This window comes from Orcinus orca, chromosome 3 (genome assembly GCF_937001465.1).
Source record: "Orcinus orca chromosome 3, mOrcOrc1.1, whole genome shotgun sequence".
Classification (NCBI taxonomy): Eukaryota; Metazoa; Chordata; class Mammalia; order Artiodactyla; family Delphinidae; genus Orcinus; species Orcinus orca.
In genome coordinates, this window is record NC_064561.1 from 30568697 (window position 1) to 30583767 (window position 15071).

General features: G+C 48.0%; 1 protein-coding gene across 13 annotated transcripts in view; it reads right to left on the reverse strand.

Moving 5' to 3' along the window:
* Window positions 1-6637: 6637 nt before the first annotated feature.
* TENM2 (teneurin transmembrane protein 2) overlaps window positions 6638-15071 on the reverse strand; it is a 713065-nt gene continuing 704631 nt past the window's right edge. For all 13 annotated transcript variants that reach the window (XM_033432114.2, XM_033432113.2, XM_033432112.2 and 10 more), the window contains 2 exons: window positions 10371-10501; window positions 6638-8753 (listed from right to left, as the gene is read on the reverse strand). In XM_033432114.2, the coding sequence (XP_033288005.1) occupies window positions 7992-8753; window positions 10371-10501 (893 nt within the window). In that variant the 3' untranslated portion in view covers window positions 6638-7991. The remainder of the gene's footprint in view (window positions 8754-10370; window positions 10502-15071) is intronic.

Here is a 15071-nt window from a genome sequence, read left to right on the forward strand (position 1 = left end):
AAATGTATGCCCCCCAAGTTCTGATGGGATTTGGGCCAATTCAAGGTCTTCTGTGAGTTAGACGGAGGGTCTCTCTGCTGTTTCCATGGGTGCTGCAAGGATGTAGGTTTAGGGCTGCTAGCAGTCATCATTCCCACATGTAGAGAAAACCTATCTGGGAATAAAGCCACTTCCCAAGGGAAGAGGAGCTGGAGGTGGAGCAAAGACATCCTTTGAGCCCCTGGATCCAACCATGTCTGAAGTCATTCATGCCTTTGGACTTCCCAGTTTTTGCTTTGTGTCCGGATTCTGTCACTTACCATCACAAGCATCCTGATTAATACAGTGATGCTGCCTGGGGGCAAAGCTAGTCTGTGTCCCTCTTCTCATCTCCTCTCCCCTCCAGTCACCTACATGATAGATGTGTCTCTGGTTGACTTACAGCCAGTGGGGCAGGATCTTTTTGGCCAATGCCTCCTGCCTTAGAATAAACTCCACCTGTGTCGGCTGAGATAACACTAAGATAAGCGGTTGTCGAGGGAGGGGCCTGGCGTTGGAAATAACGAGGTAGGAGATGGAGAACAGGAGGGGAATTTCCAGCCACTAGGAAGGGTCTGTTGTGTGACTTCCTCTGGTCACTTCTTCTCTCTAACCCTCAGTTTCTCATCTGTTCCTGACTGTCTCACTGATTGGGTGTAAAATTCAAAGAAAATCAATTAATTTGGGTGAAAGGGTTTGATAACTTTCACGGCTGCCGCCGCTGGGTTTAGAGGGGGAAGGGGACAAGGGTGGAGAGCCACTGGAAAGGACAGGAGCAGTTGGGAAGGGGAAAGGATGGAGGGGAATGCTTTGTGAAAGTAGCCGCCCCTATGGAGGACTAAGGTGGGTGGGGTGAGGTAAGGAGTGATGCGGTCTGTCCTGCTCAGGCCGGGGGCCCCTGGAGCCCTGGGGAGGGCTCTGCAGCTGGCCAGGTGCCAGGTGGTCACGTCCTACCTCCATTACCCTCATAACTGAGGACCCAGGTGAGGGACCCCAGCAGGAGCCTCCTATTTCATTCTCTGGCAGGATGGCCACTGGGGTACAGGCATTGCTTCTTCTCCTGCCCCAGGGTCTGCTAGCCGAGCAAACGCCTATCGCTTTACATAGTTTATGTGGGGGACGGATGGAGTGGGTCCTGGAGACCTTTGCTATTTGACAGGTCAAGCTCCAGGACTGGGACTGTGTGCAGCCAATCTCGGGACAGGGGCCTCACCTTCCATCCTCACAGGCTGAGAATAATAATAGCTAGTGGTGGATTAATAGCCATCCCCGTTTGCCAGGCCCTAGACTGGGTGTTTGTTACAGCAACCCTGTGAGATGGGATCATCATATGCATTTCACAGGGGAGGAAACTGAGGCTTCAGAGGTTAGGTAAAGAACTCAGGCTTAGCTAGAAAGGGGAGCAGCTGGAATTTAAATGGTAAAAAAACTGCTGTTAGAGGAAAATAGTGGATCATTTTTGGGTTATAGTATTCGGAGTAAAAAAATAAAACTTTCAATCCCAATTTGGCACTTGGAAAGCACTGTGCATTTGTTATTTTTGTTAGTCTTTTCCAACAATCCTATAAAGCAAGTTTTTTCTCCTATTTTACACATGAGAAAAGGGGGGCTCAGGAAGGGGAAGGTTTGTATGGACATCTACCCAGGAAATACATGATGGAGCTGGGCTCAGAATCCAGTCTGGCTGTTATTCGAGTCAGGGCGAATATTCTTTGCAATCTTGCTTCCAGGAACCAATTCCAGGGACCTCTTTTCAGGGCCCAGGACTCTCCCCTGGGCCCAGGGCTCTCTTGGTGCTCTCTTACTTCTCAGGCTGTCAGAGCTGCCCAACATTTTCACTAAACCAGCCTGGGACGCCCAGGCCCGGCTCCAGAAAGATTTCATGGGAAGGGCCGCCACCTTGTGGCCAAACAGCAAGCCCACCATGAAGCAGGAGGAAGCCACGGCTTAGGAAGGAGGGGCTTGGGCAACAGGTGAAGTCAGTCTCTGGCAGGACTCCAGCGGGGGCAGACGTGCTTTTCGAGGGCTGCCCCACAGCCAGAGGGCCAGCTTGGGCGTCGGAGGGAGGGCTCAGGATGGACGGTGGGGCTTGGCTGTGAGCAAAGTGGATGAGCACTTTTCCGCCAAGTCCCGACTTGGGCCCATCAGAGGATTACTGAAGGTAAGCCTAGGTTAGACGTCTCCTTAGGCCCTCTCCAGAGACGTTGCTCCATTTACCTGCGTTGGGGGTGGGGGGGAGAGGCAATGCCGGCGTATATGGTACTTCCCCTGCTGAGACGCCCTCAGAGCTTCTGAGGCTGGACCCTCCCTCGGTGCACTATCCTGTATAGACACTGTCTCCAACTCGGAGGGAGTTACAGAACCTCGTCTTCACTCCTAAACCTAATCCTGTGCCTCCGTCCTCAACTGGGTAGTTCCATGCGGGCTATTGCATCTCCCAGGCTCTGTTCTCTCTGCTCCTTTCCTCTCTCCACTTTGCTAATCGAAGGACTTTTTTTTTTTTTTTTTTTTTTTTGCGGTACGCGGGGCTCTCACTGTTGTGGCCTCTCCCGTTGCGGAGCACAGGCTCCGGACGCGCAGGCTCAGCGGCCATGGCTCACGGGCCCAGCCGCTCCGCGGCATGTGGGATCTTCCCGGACCGGGGCACGAACCCACGTCCCCTGCATCGGCAGGCGGACTCTCAACTACTGCGCCACCAGGGAAGCCCTGGAGCAAAGATTTAAAAATAATAAACGCTAACATTTACTGGGGACTTACCAGGTGTCGGTGAAATATGCAACCTCATTTAATCATCAAAGCAGCCGCATTCTTATCAGCCCTCATTTATGGGTGACGAAAGGGAGGCTCATAGATGCTGAGTTATGTGGCAGGGACTGCTGGGACTCCCCAACACCTAGTCCCCTCCTCTTCCTGGATTCATAGATGACATTTTCTAGTCTCTTTTGCAGTAGGTGGGTCCATGGAACTCCATGGAGTGTGAGTGGAGGGGGATGAGTATATTTCCAGGTGTGGCTCATTAAAAATAAAATAGTTACACATGTGCTCTTGCTTCTCCATCAACCAGTTGAACGCAGAGGACTTTAAAGATCCTGAGGACCTAGAAGAAGGCGGAGCCACAAGATGTAAGGAGCCTGGGGCCCCCAGCTGGAGCAGAGCCGTTCCCTTCACTGACCACGATGAACTACGGCATGAGTAAGGACTCAGCTTTTTCTGTGTTAATTTATGTTGGGCTTCTTTCTTTCTTTTTTTTTTTTTTTTTGCGGCACGCGGGCCTCTCACTGTTGTGGCCTCTCCCGTTGCGGAGCACAGGCTCTGGACGCGCAGGCTCAGCGGCCACGGCTCACGGGCCCAGCCGCTCCGCGGCACATGGGATCTTCCTGGACCGGGGCACTAACCCGTGTCCCCTGCATCGGCAGGCGGACTCTCAACCACTGCGCCACCAGGGAAGCCCTGTTGGGCTTATTTCTTAAAGCAGCTAGTGCTATTTACCCTAATTAATACATGTAACCTTCCCAAGCCCTGTGTTTTGTGAGTGGTCAAGTTAGGATTTGTTCCTGTCGGGCTGTCTTCAGAGCACGTAATCTTACTCCCTGAAAGGCCGTTCCAGAATTGTCTATTATTGTGCAAATACTTCAGGAAGAGGCCAAACATTTCATCCTGGTCTGGTCATTTTAGGGCTGGCCTGAGGAAAGGCAGGAGAGGATTTTTTTTTACCCAAGACCGTTTCCTTCTCCCATATTATGAGTTTGTGTGTGTGTGTGTGTGTGTGTGTGTGTGTGTGTGTGTGTGTGTTGTGAGGGGCTGCGCTGGCCTGGGTGTAACAGAACACTCATGGATAATTCAATGATGGTTGGCATAAAAGAGGAGAGTTTCACGTTCAAGGGAAACTCTGGTGACATGTGATTGCCTGTGTGCCACACGGTGTGCCCACGCCTTTGGGTCTACCTGGCAGCCGAGAGGCTGGCGGAGGCAGAAAAGCTCTGGGCTGAGCGAGCTCCCCATTGCCTTCTTTTTTTTTCTCCCATTATATGGGTTGTCCTTTCACTTTCTTGCCATCCTTTGAAGCACAAGGCTTTAAATTTTTAATTAATTAATTATTTATTTATTTATGGCTGCGTTGGGTCTTCATTGCTGCGCACGGGCTTTCTCTAGTCGCAGTGCGTGGGCCTCTCATCGCTGTGGCTTCTCTTGTTGCAGAGCATGGGCTCTAGGCGCGCTGGCTTCAGTACTTGTGGCTCGTGGGCTCTAGAGCGCAGGCTCAGTAGTTGTGGCACAGGGGCTTAGTTGCTCCGCGGCACGTGGGATCTTCCCGGACCAGGGCTCGAACCCGTGTCCCCTGCATTGGCAGGCGGATTCTTAACCACTGCACCACCAGGGAAGTCCTCCCCCTCTCCGACTGCCTTCTTGCCTGAGATCCCCTCCCTGTCTTGGTAGCCCCCCTGGCTGCATCTATCCTGGGAGCCAACACCGTGGTTAGTCCCCGTGTGGCTCCCACCAAACCAGGATTCAAGTAGGCCTCATGACCAGCTAGAGGCTGTTCTGTGGGCGCATATCCAAGAGGTCCTGACGCCAGTTGAATTAAACAAGGCAGCTGGGCTAAAGCACACATGAGGACCTGTGTCCTCTTTCCTGTCCTCCCGAAGGGAAACAGGGAAACAAGGGTGTTCACACGTGCTTCTGAGAAGGAAGTTCTCTGGAGTATTTTTGTTCTCCTCTTTGCTTAACTCACTCACAGCTTGCTCTGCTGACAACAGGGCCCATGGGGTCTGATAATGAGTGTAAAGCAGGCTAGCCTGGTCTCTCTCTCCCTCTCCTTCCACCTGGGGAAGCCGCCCCTGGCCGGGTTAGAGGATGGGAGGGCAGTGGCGATTCAGAGCCCTTGAAGGGCTCGGGGTGACATGCCACCCAGACTTGCTGGGGAGGCTTGGAAATCAGCCGCAGCTGGGCTGGAATCATTCTACCACCTCCCAGCTCGGTGATAAGTGGCCTCAGTTTCTCCACTTGCAAAGTGAATGATACTAGGAGCTTGTCTTTGCAATCTATCCACTCAATTTACTTCTATTTCCTCCTCGATGGCCACTAGCCTTGTCACCTCACACAGATGATCACATCAGCTCCCCTGCCTGTTCACACTGCATCAGGAGCACTTGTTGATGAAATTAAAACAAAATCCCTCTTTTTTTTTTTTTTTAAATTAATTAATTAATTTTTTTGTGTGTTGGCTCTTCGTTGCTGCATGCGGGCTTTCTCTAGTTGCGGCGAGCGGGGGCTACTCTTCGTTGCGGTGCGCGGGCTTCTCATTGCGGTGGCTTCTCTTGTTGCGGAGCATGGGCTCTAGGCGCTTGGGCTTCAGTAGTTGTGGCACGTGGGCTCGGTAGTAGTGGGTCGCGGGCTCTAGAGTGCAGGCTAAGTAGTTGTGGCGCACGGGCTTAGTTGCTCCGTGGCATGTGGGATCTTCCCGGACCAGGGATCGAACCCGTGTCCCCTGCATTGGCAGGTGGATTCTTAACCACTGCGACACCAGCGAAGCCCTCCCTCTTGTTTTTAATGAAAAAAAAAATCAGTCTTTAATCGGTGGGTCTTTTGAACCTTGCCAACCTCTTCTGTTTTCTGGCCTTACTATGGGACCACTGTAGTCCCTTTGCATATGCTGCTCCCTGGGTCTGGGATGCATTTGCTTCCTTCCATTTGGTTTATTCCTCCTTAACTTTCAAACTTCTGTAACTTCCTTTACATTCTCAGTCTAGGTCACCTCCCCAGTTATGTGCATCCACAGCTTTGTAAATCTCTCCTCCTTGGCACTGAACATCCCTGTCGTTTTCACTTCTTAGGGTAACTATTTGCCTATTGTCTGTCTGCATCCCTGACTGTAAGTTTCATGAGGCGAGGGCCCCTATGTATGTCTACTGACCTCTTTTATCCCCAGAACTTAGTACAAGACTTGGCACATGGCAAGCTCTCAAAATAATGTTGTTGAATGAATGAAAGATGAGGATTAAATGAAAGTATTGTGTGTAGAGCACTTAGCACTGTCCTTGGCATGCGGTACACATCAATAAATACGAGCTATTAACGATAATATTGCTCTTCTAACTGTAGGATTGGTGGGGGAGAATTCATCCAGATCATAACTGCTCTTCCTTCTTTGGCTGCCCCAAGTGTGCAAGTTTTGGGGTAAAGTGATCCAGTCTGGAAGAAAGTACACACACACACATATGAACGCACACATAGAGCCACACAAACTACAGGCACGTCCTCTCATGTGGGGAGAGTGTTTGCCTTCAGTTTTCTGGCAGCACCTTCTGGAACTAGAACATGGCATCAGGGAGAAGCCTGACTGTCCCGGGAATGCTGGAGGGACCCATCCGGGCCTCGCCACCCACCAGCCCCAGGCCCACAGTCTCCTTCCCGTCTCTGCTCCGTGAAGGGCGGGGGCTGCAGATGTAGGGAGAGGTCACTCTAGAATTTAGAGCAGCTTGGGGAGCAGGGGGTGCCTGTAACAGCAGCTCCTCCGTAAGTTCACAATTCCGTCTCTGCCTCAGCATCTTGAGAAGCTCCCCTTTCCTCCAGAAACTTTGACCTGGCCCTCACCTCAAAGCATTTACACAGAAGACCAGTGTCCACAGGAGTTTTAGAGACTTTATTTATGTATAAACAATTTAAACACTTTGCCATAAATTATCTTTGCTGTCCCTAGTCTTTGCTTAGCAGCAAATTAAAATTAATATAAAAACTCGATGAACAAGTCATACATGTATATTACAAAAAAGTTCCTGTACCAAAGTTCTTATTAGACATTTTTTTTGTTTTTTTTTTAAACTTTTTTTTCTCCTTTTTGTGGGTTTTTAAAATTTTTTATTTTCTCTCCTCGTGGTGACTGTCATGTGATTGTCTCAGTTTCTGGACCAAACAAACACACTAATAGTTTTAAATCTCAAACAGTGATTGTGCCTTGAGGCTTAGGTATGTACAGGGTGATCTGAAGTGGTGCCCGTTAGCAAAAGAGTGTCACGATGCCCACACCTCTACTGCCACTGATACCCACGAACTACAGAATCTAAAGAGACTACACCCTGTAACTGCGTATTACTGTCCACAATGGAATCTTCAAAGACAAAAGAATATGAAATTTATCTGTAGTGATTATAGCCACCCTTGGAATTGAATTTTACACTCTGCGCTCAAATAAATTAGCTCAGGCCAGACTAGATCGGGACCTGAGAGTTAAGTGCTGAACGGTATTATTTCGCTTTGATATCCATTTCCTTTCTTTTCTTGTGTTCTTATATTTTTTTTTTCTTTAAAAAGTATTTCCAGTGCTCACTCTTTCACTTTTATCCCCCCCCCAGTCGCTACACACAAATCACCCCCAAAGTCGTGGTTTAAATGCACCTGTATTTGTGAAGGAAAACGTCTGTAGTATCTGTCCAACCAGCAGTCTGAATTGTTGTCCTCAACTGGTCCTGGAATGCTGGCCCTCATGGACGGCTGTGTGTCGCTCACGTGTGAATGAGTGAGGTATTAGAAGATGAGGCCTTCTCGTCTTCACGTCTCTGTTTTGCGGTCGGTGTGTTTGTGTGTATGTGTGTGGGTTTTTTTTTTTTTTCTTCATGTTGTGCGTGTGTCTGTTCTTCCTTTTGGACATTTTGCGTCTCTTTCCATCTCTTTGCTGTGTAGACCCAGAACAAGTGGGTCATATTTTAGGGGAACTCGGAACATGGTTGTGTGATCGTTCATTCGTCTGTTTTGTTTTTCCTCAGGAATTTGCAGCCGGGCTTTAGTCTACTTCGGGAGGTGGGACTTCTCGTGTGGACAGTAGCATTTGAACTCAAAAAATGTGAGCTTTCTTGCCACTTGGTGTCCTAAAGCAGCCCGGCCTCAGTGCCCCTGTTAGGTCTTCATCTCCTTAGGAGAGGAGAGAACAGTGACTCCCGCTGAGCCATCCAGACGAGGAATGGCAGCACATGATTTTGTTACCTCTTTCCCATCTCATTCTGTCTTAAAAACTGGATGTTGCTGCTACTGTCTGCCAGCTCGGGGTATTGCTCGACGGGAAGCACGTAATAGCCTTCGTAACCCTGCACACGCCCCGTGCTCAGAAGCTGCTGCTTCTCGCCCTCAGTCCACAGGCGGCTGCCCTCTCGGCCGTCCCTGGCTTTCTGCTGTTCCTTGGCCCAGGCGGTGCCCAGGGCCCTCTGCCTGGCCTGGTCCAGGATGCGGGCCTTCTCTTCGTCCAGGGTGTCGGGGGTGAGGCCGTAGCGGATGCTGAGCAGCAGCGTGGAGTACTGGAACTCGATGTTGGTGAACCTTCGAGTCCTGCCGTTGACCAGCAGCGTGGGCTGCGACACGGTCACGTTCACCCCGCTCTCCAGCACCTTGCGGCCGATGGTGGTGCCCAGGGTGACCAGGTCGCCGTCGGCCGAGCCGATCTTCACAAAGTAGTGGGTGTCCTTGCCCTCGATGCTGTAGTGCATCTTGTCCAGGTAGTAGGCGTTGTTCAGCACGGATGCCACCTTGCGGCTGTCCTCGCTGGCGATGCTGGACGTGCCGGTGGTCACCCGCCCCTCTTTGATGGCGAACATGATGCCTTTGCCGATGATGGGCGTGGTGGTGGCGAACCAGTGGCCTGCTTTCTCTCGGATGCTGGCGTGAAGCTTCTTAGAGATGACCTGCCCTTCGAGGGCCATGAAGGCCTGGTTGTGCCTCTCGGTTGTCTGCTGGACACCTGTAATGAGCTGTGGGCATAAGAAAACACAGAAAGCCGAGAAGGTGGGCTGGGCCGCTGTGTGTACGGGCTGGGCAACACAGCGACAAAGGGTCAGAAAGAGGAAGGCTGGGACTCTCCTGCAAGAATATGTCTTGCGTCTGTCATGACAGGAGCTAAGATAGTCCTACCTTTTGGAACTAGGACACACTGGCAGGTTTCCAGTGCTCTGATGCTATGGCCTCTCCACCTTGTAACTGTGTGGAGGTACGGAGGAGTACCGCATTGCTGGTATCTGCACCCAGGCCTACCCACTTACCATGGCTCTCCATCACTGCGGAAGAGAGAGTCACTCTGCCCGCTGATGATCCGGCAGCTGCCGTACACACTTCAGACCCAGGAATATCCTGACCTGAAGGGCAGGGTGTTTGTCTGAGCAGCTGTGAACCCCGCTGCTGCGACCTACCTCTCTTTGAGGCCAGTGCCCTGGTTATTCATTAACTTCCTTGGGTTAGCACCTGGCTACTCAAAGTATGGCTAGCAGCTGAGACATCTCCAGGACTCGCCCTGTTAGAAAAGCAGGATCTCAGGCCTCCCTCCTGACCCACCGAGTGAGAAGCTGCAGCTTAACAAGACACTCTAGCTGGTGTGCGTGCGTATGAATGCTTGAGAAGCACTGGAATAACAGATGCTGGCTTCGTGGGCTAGAGGGACCATCCCTGGGCTTTCTGAGTCATTTGCTTTGGATCCTAGCCCTGCTTCTGCAGAGGGATGAAATCCCCATTATCTCCTTGGCCTTGAGTTCTCTACTCACAAATTACAGCTCACCTCAATTGGTGGTTGGGGGACAGGCTGGGATAATGGAAGAGGCTGTGCTTGGGAGGTAACAGCACTTAGATAAATGAGCGAAATGATGGCTATTCATCCCCCGAGTGGTCCCCACGGGCAGAACTGTGAGAATGCTGTTCTCAATTACCCAGCAGCTCCTCTGGTCTCTCTCTAGTGACACAGTCTGGACGATTATTCAGAGCAGGTGAGACCTTTCAGACTTTTATTGTGCCGAGCACAGGTTCTGTAGCTGGGGATATCTGAACACAGATATCCCCTGTCCAGTGTGGCCGAGGTCTCAGCGGTACCCAAATTGAAACCACCGTCTCGGTCATCACCAAGAAACCCAAGCACAGATTATGTTCAGAAAACTCAATCTGTATACATTTGGGCCATAAAACGCTGAGGTTTTATGTAAGGCATAAAAATGTTCTTTAATGGGACAGAAACTGCAAACTACCGTTTTATTACGTCCCATAAAAGCCAAAAGGGTTATGATCTTACAGGCAGCACAGATGGTAGGTTGCTGCTAGATTTCTCAATGCTGTGGTTAATCAAGGAGTGACTCAAGGGTACACACGGAACAGATAATGATACCACAATTAAGGTAATAATTGAGGTTGGGAAGAAATACGTGCTGCGCCAGACAAGTAACAGTACTGACATTCGTTGTCCTGCGAAGTCACCACGTTTCACACCCCTTTTATACCCAGCTCCGATGTTTTCCTCCGCTACTGACATGCCCTTGGCTCCAACATGGTTCTGTTTGCCAAAGGGAACGATGATGGTCATCGGATTCTTGGCAAGGACCTCCACTTACCTGTCCGTTCTCACTTGCTTGACTCTCTGACAACTCATAGGGCGGAGGCACGAAATACATTTTGGCCCTTGGGAAGCCGGGAATTATGTTGCTAAGCTGAAATCCAAACATCACCAGCCAGCTTTTCACATCTACGGTGGAAACGAAAATAAAGATTTCTGAAATCATGATGGATGGAAAGCCAGAGAGGATCTTGGAGACAGAACAAAATAAAATGGGGGGTTGTGTATGGAGTCCAGCAGGAGAGGGAGGCAAGAGCCTGTGAAGGTCTCCTGGCCCGGACCCAGAGCTGCTTACCTGGGTTCTCGGAAGTAGATGCCCTTCCAAGCTTGGTCAGTTGACCCCCACTCAGCCCTCCCCATGTGGTGATTTAGGACGGTGCTGGAGTAAGATAGATCTACTTTCGATGCCCTTGCTGTGTGACCTTGGGCAAGTTCCTGACCCTCTCTCAGCTTCAGGTTCCTCAGATATGAATTGGGATAATAACTGTACTAATCGCATTGGGCTGTCGTGAGGATTGACGGGAAAAATCCATGTCAAGGGCTTATCATAGTGCCTGGCACGTGGGTTGCTCAATAAATATGGACTCCTTCATTTGGCAAGTATTTAAGGGAGCATCTGTTACGGGGCAGTCAATGTGCTTAGAGGCTAGAGACACAACGACTGGCTACATGCAGACGTGATGATTAACACTGTGCAGGACCTCGGTGGGGGGCGGGTTGCTGCTGCACTGAGGCTGGCTCATTATAGAAAGGGGATTCCCTGAGTGTATGGAACGCAGACAGTCATCTGGCTCCTGAGACCCTTTCCTCAGGTGTCTACGCTTCAAAGAGAGGTCAAGAGAGAGCTCTGCATGCTCAGAGGACAACTGCCCTTCCTTGCAAGGGCTCAAGACTGAGTCTGCTCCACTGTCACTCTCTCCGTCTCTGTTCCTGAATTCCTTCTTAGTAATTTCATTAGACAAGCAGTCGATCCTTCCAGCAGCCTGGCCTCTTATTTTTTTGGTGATCCTCCCCCTACTAACTCTCCTCCTCATCCTCTGGACCTTGTTATCATCAATAATTCTGACCCCCCCATTATCTCAATTTCATGTACATCACCCTCTGATCACCACCTGGACTCTCTAGTTTACTGCTTTTTGTAACCTGACACCCATACTCCCCAAGCCTCTCCTCTCCTTAGGACCTTCAACCTACCCTAAACTTCTTTTCCCTCCCTCAGCTTCTTGGTCTCTCTTCTCTTCTCACCTAGCACACATTCCATGGGCAATCGTTAGAATTATTCCCTTGTGTATCATCTCAGCTCCTTGCCCCTTCATCACACCTGCTTGGTGAAATCACAATTTTGGTTAAATCATGGAAGGCTCTGCCTTTTCCATGTTTATCCCTGTGCAGCTGAATGTGGCAGCAGAAAGGAATGTAACCACACTGACTGGCGTTACTTTAAATTCCTGTCAATGAACCCCAATTGTGCCTTCCTGCTCCCTGGCAATCTGACTACATCCCCTTCCTCCATTTAGTCCTTCTCCCATTCTCCTGGATGATTTAACCTCTTCTCATCTCGCCTGAAACCTCCCACACCTGCTTTCCCTTCTGCGCTCTAGCAGATGACCTTAATTTCTAGTCTAAGAAAACCGATGAGGCCAGAGGGGAATGTCCCTAAACCCTCATCATATCTATCAGCCTACCAGCATCTGCACCCGTATTCCCGCCTTCCTCCTGTTACTCTAGATGAGCTGTTGGAATCAACCCTCCACTTGTGCACCAGCTCACGTTCATTTTCGCCCACTCAGGGGCAGCGCTCCAGCAACTCTCTCTCTCCATCAATTTACTCCCTCTTCCAATGGATGAACCCCATCAGCGTACAAACATGCCACTAAAAATCCACCTTTAAAAAAATCCCTCTCTTGTCCGTCCTTCTCCCTTTAGCCACCACCCGTGTCTCACCCCCTTTACAAGAACTTCTCAAACTCAAAATAATTTTCTAGACTCACTGACTCCCATTCATCTCCTCTGAATCAGGCTTTGCTCCCAGATACTCATTAAAACAACTCTCGTCAAGGTCACAAATGACCTCTGTGTTGCTAAGTCCAATGCTGATTGTGGTCCTCATCTTGTTTGACCTATCAGAATTTATCCGACAACTTGAACACTCCCGTGTCTCTCTTTGTCTTGGCTTTCTTGACAGCACACTCCCTTGTCCCCCTCTCACCTTTGTGGCCACCCCTCGTCCCTCACTGGTTCCTCCTCATCTCCCTACTCTGAATATCAGGATGTCCTAGACTCAGTCTGTGAACTTCTTTTGCATTCTATCTACTCTTCCAGACATGGTGATCTTATGCACCCTCAGAGCCCTCAATACCATTTACATGCAGATGCTGACTCCAAAATGTATGTCTCCATCCAGGACCTCTCCCTCAATTCCAAACTAGTGTATGTAATTACACTTCAGACTTCTAACCAAAACTGAACTCATCTTCCTCCCCCGCACCTGTTGCCGTAGTCTTTTCCATCCCAGGTTACGGCAACTCCATCCTTCCAGCTACCATCCTTGACCTCTTCCTTTTTCTCACTCTCTATGTCTAAACCATCAGTAAGTCCTTTACTTTAAAAAAAAAAAATTGAGGTAAGTTTCACGTAACATAAACTTCATCATGTTAAATATTTTAAAGTACACAATGCAGTGGCTTCCAGTACATTCACAATATTGTACAACCTTCATTTCTATTGAATTCCAGAACATGTTCATCACCCCCAAAGAAACCGCATACCTGTTAGCAGTCATTCTGCATTCTCCTTTACCCTCAGTCCCTGAAAACCAACACTGCTTTCTGTCTCAATGGAGTTGCCTATTCTGGATATTTCGAAATCATATAATATGTGGCCTTTCGTGTCTGGCTTCTTTCATTTAGCACGGTGTTTTCAAGGTTCATCCATGTTGTAGCCTATGTCAGCACTTCATTCCTTTTTATAGCTGAATAACATTCTGTTATTTGGATATACCCCATGTTGTTTATTCATTCATCAGTTAATGGTTATTTGAGTTGTTTACACCTTTTTTTTTTTTTTTTTACTATTATGGATGCTATTATGAATATCATGGACAAATTGTTCTTGAGTTTTCTTCATTCACTGTCAGGATTTTATTATTGTTATTTTAGGATAGCATTTTAAAAAATGAAGTGTAGTTGATTTACAATGTTGCATTCGTTTCAGGTGTACAGCAAAGTGATTCAGTTATACACATACATACATATGTATTCTTTATTTAATTTTTATTTTATGTTGGAGTATAGTTGATTTACAATGTGTTAGTTTCCAGTATACAGCTAACTGATTCAGTTACGCATGTACATATATCCATTCTTTTTCAGATTCTTTTCCCATATAGGTTATTCCAGAATATTGAGTAGAGTTCCCTGTACTATATAGTAGGTCCCTGTTGATTATTTTATATATAGTAGTATGTATATGTTAATCCCAAACTCCTAATTTATCCCTCCCCACCACAATTCCCCCTGGCAACCACAAGTCTGCTTTTGAAGCCTGTGGGTCTGTTTCTGTTTTGCAAGTAAGTTCATTTGTATCATTTTTTTTTTAGATTCCACATATAAGTGATATCATATGATATTTGTCTTTCTCTGTCTGACTTACTTCACTTAGTATGATAATCTCTAGGTCCATCCATGTTGCTGCAAATGGCGTTACTTCATTCTTTTTAATGGCCGAGTAATATTCCATTGTATATATGTACCACATCTTCTTTATCCATTCCTTTGTTGATGGGCATTTAGGTTACTTCCATGTCTTGGCTATTGTAAACAGTGCTGCAATGAACATTGGGCTGTGTGTCTCTTTTCAAATTATGGTTTTCTCAGGGTATATGCCCAGGAGTGGGATTGCTGGGCATATGGTAGTTCTATTTTTAGTTTTTTAAAGAACCTCCATACTGTTCTCCTCGTGGTCGTGCCAATTTACATTCCCACCAACAATGTAGGAGGGTTCCCTTTTTTCCACACCTTCTCCAGCGTTTATTGTTTGTAGGCTTTTCGATGATGGCCATTCTGACCTGTGTGAGGTGATTACCTCATTGTAGTTTTGATTTGCATTTCTCTAATAATTAGTGATGTTGAGCATCTTTTCATGTGCTTTTTGACCACACTGTATGTCTTCTTTGGAGAAATGTCTATTTAGATCTTCTGCCCAGTTTTTGATTGGGTTGTTTGTTTCTTTGATATAGAGCTGTATGAGCTGTTTGTATATTTTGGAGATTAATCCCTTGTTGGTCACTACATTTGTAAATAATTTCTCCCATTCTGTAGGTCGTCTTTTCATTCTGTTTATGGTTTCCTTTGCTGTGCAAAAGCTTTTTAAGTTTAATTAGGTCCCTTTTATTTTTGTTTTTATTTTCATTACTCTAGGAGGTAGATCCAAAAAGATCTTGCTGTGATTTATTTCAGAGTGTTCTGCCTATGTTTTCCTCTAAGATTTTTATAGTATCTGGCCTTACATTTAGATCTTTGAACCATTTAAAGTTTATTTTTGTGTATGGTGTTAGAGAATGTTCTAATTTTATTCTTTTACATGTAGCTGTCCAGTTTTCCCAGCACCACTTATTGAAGAGACTGTCTTTTCTCCATTGTTTATTCTTGCCTCCTTTGTTGGAGATTGACCATAGGTGCGTGGGTTTATATTTGGGCTT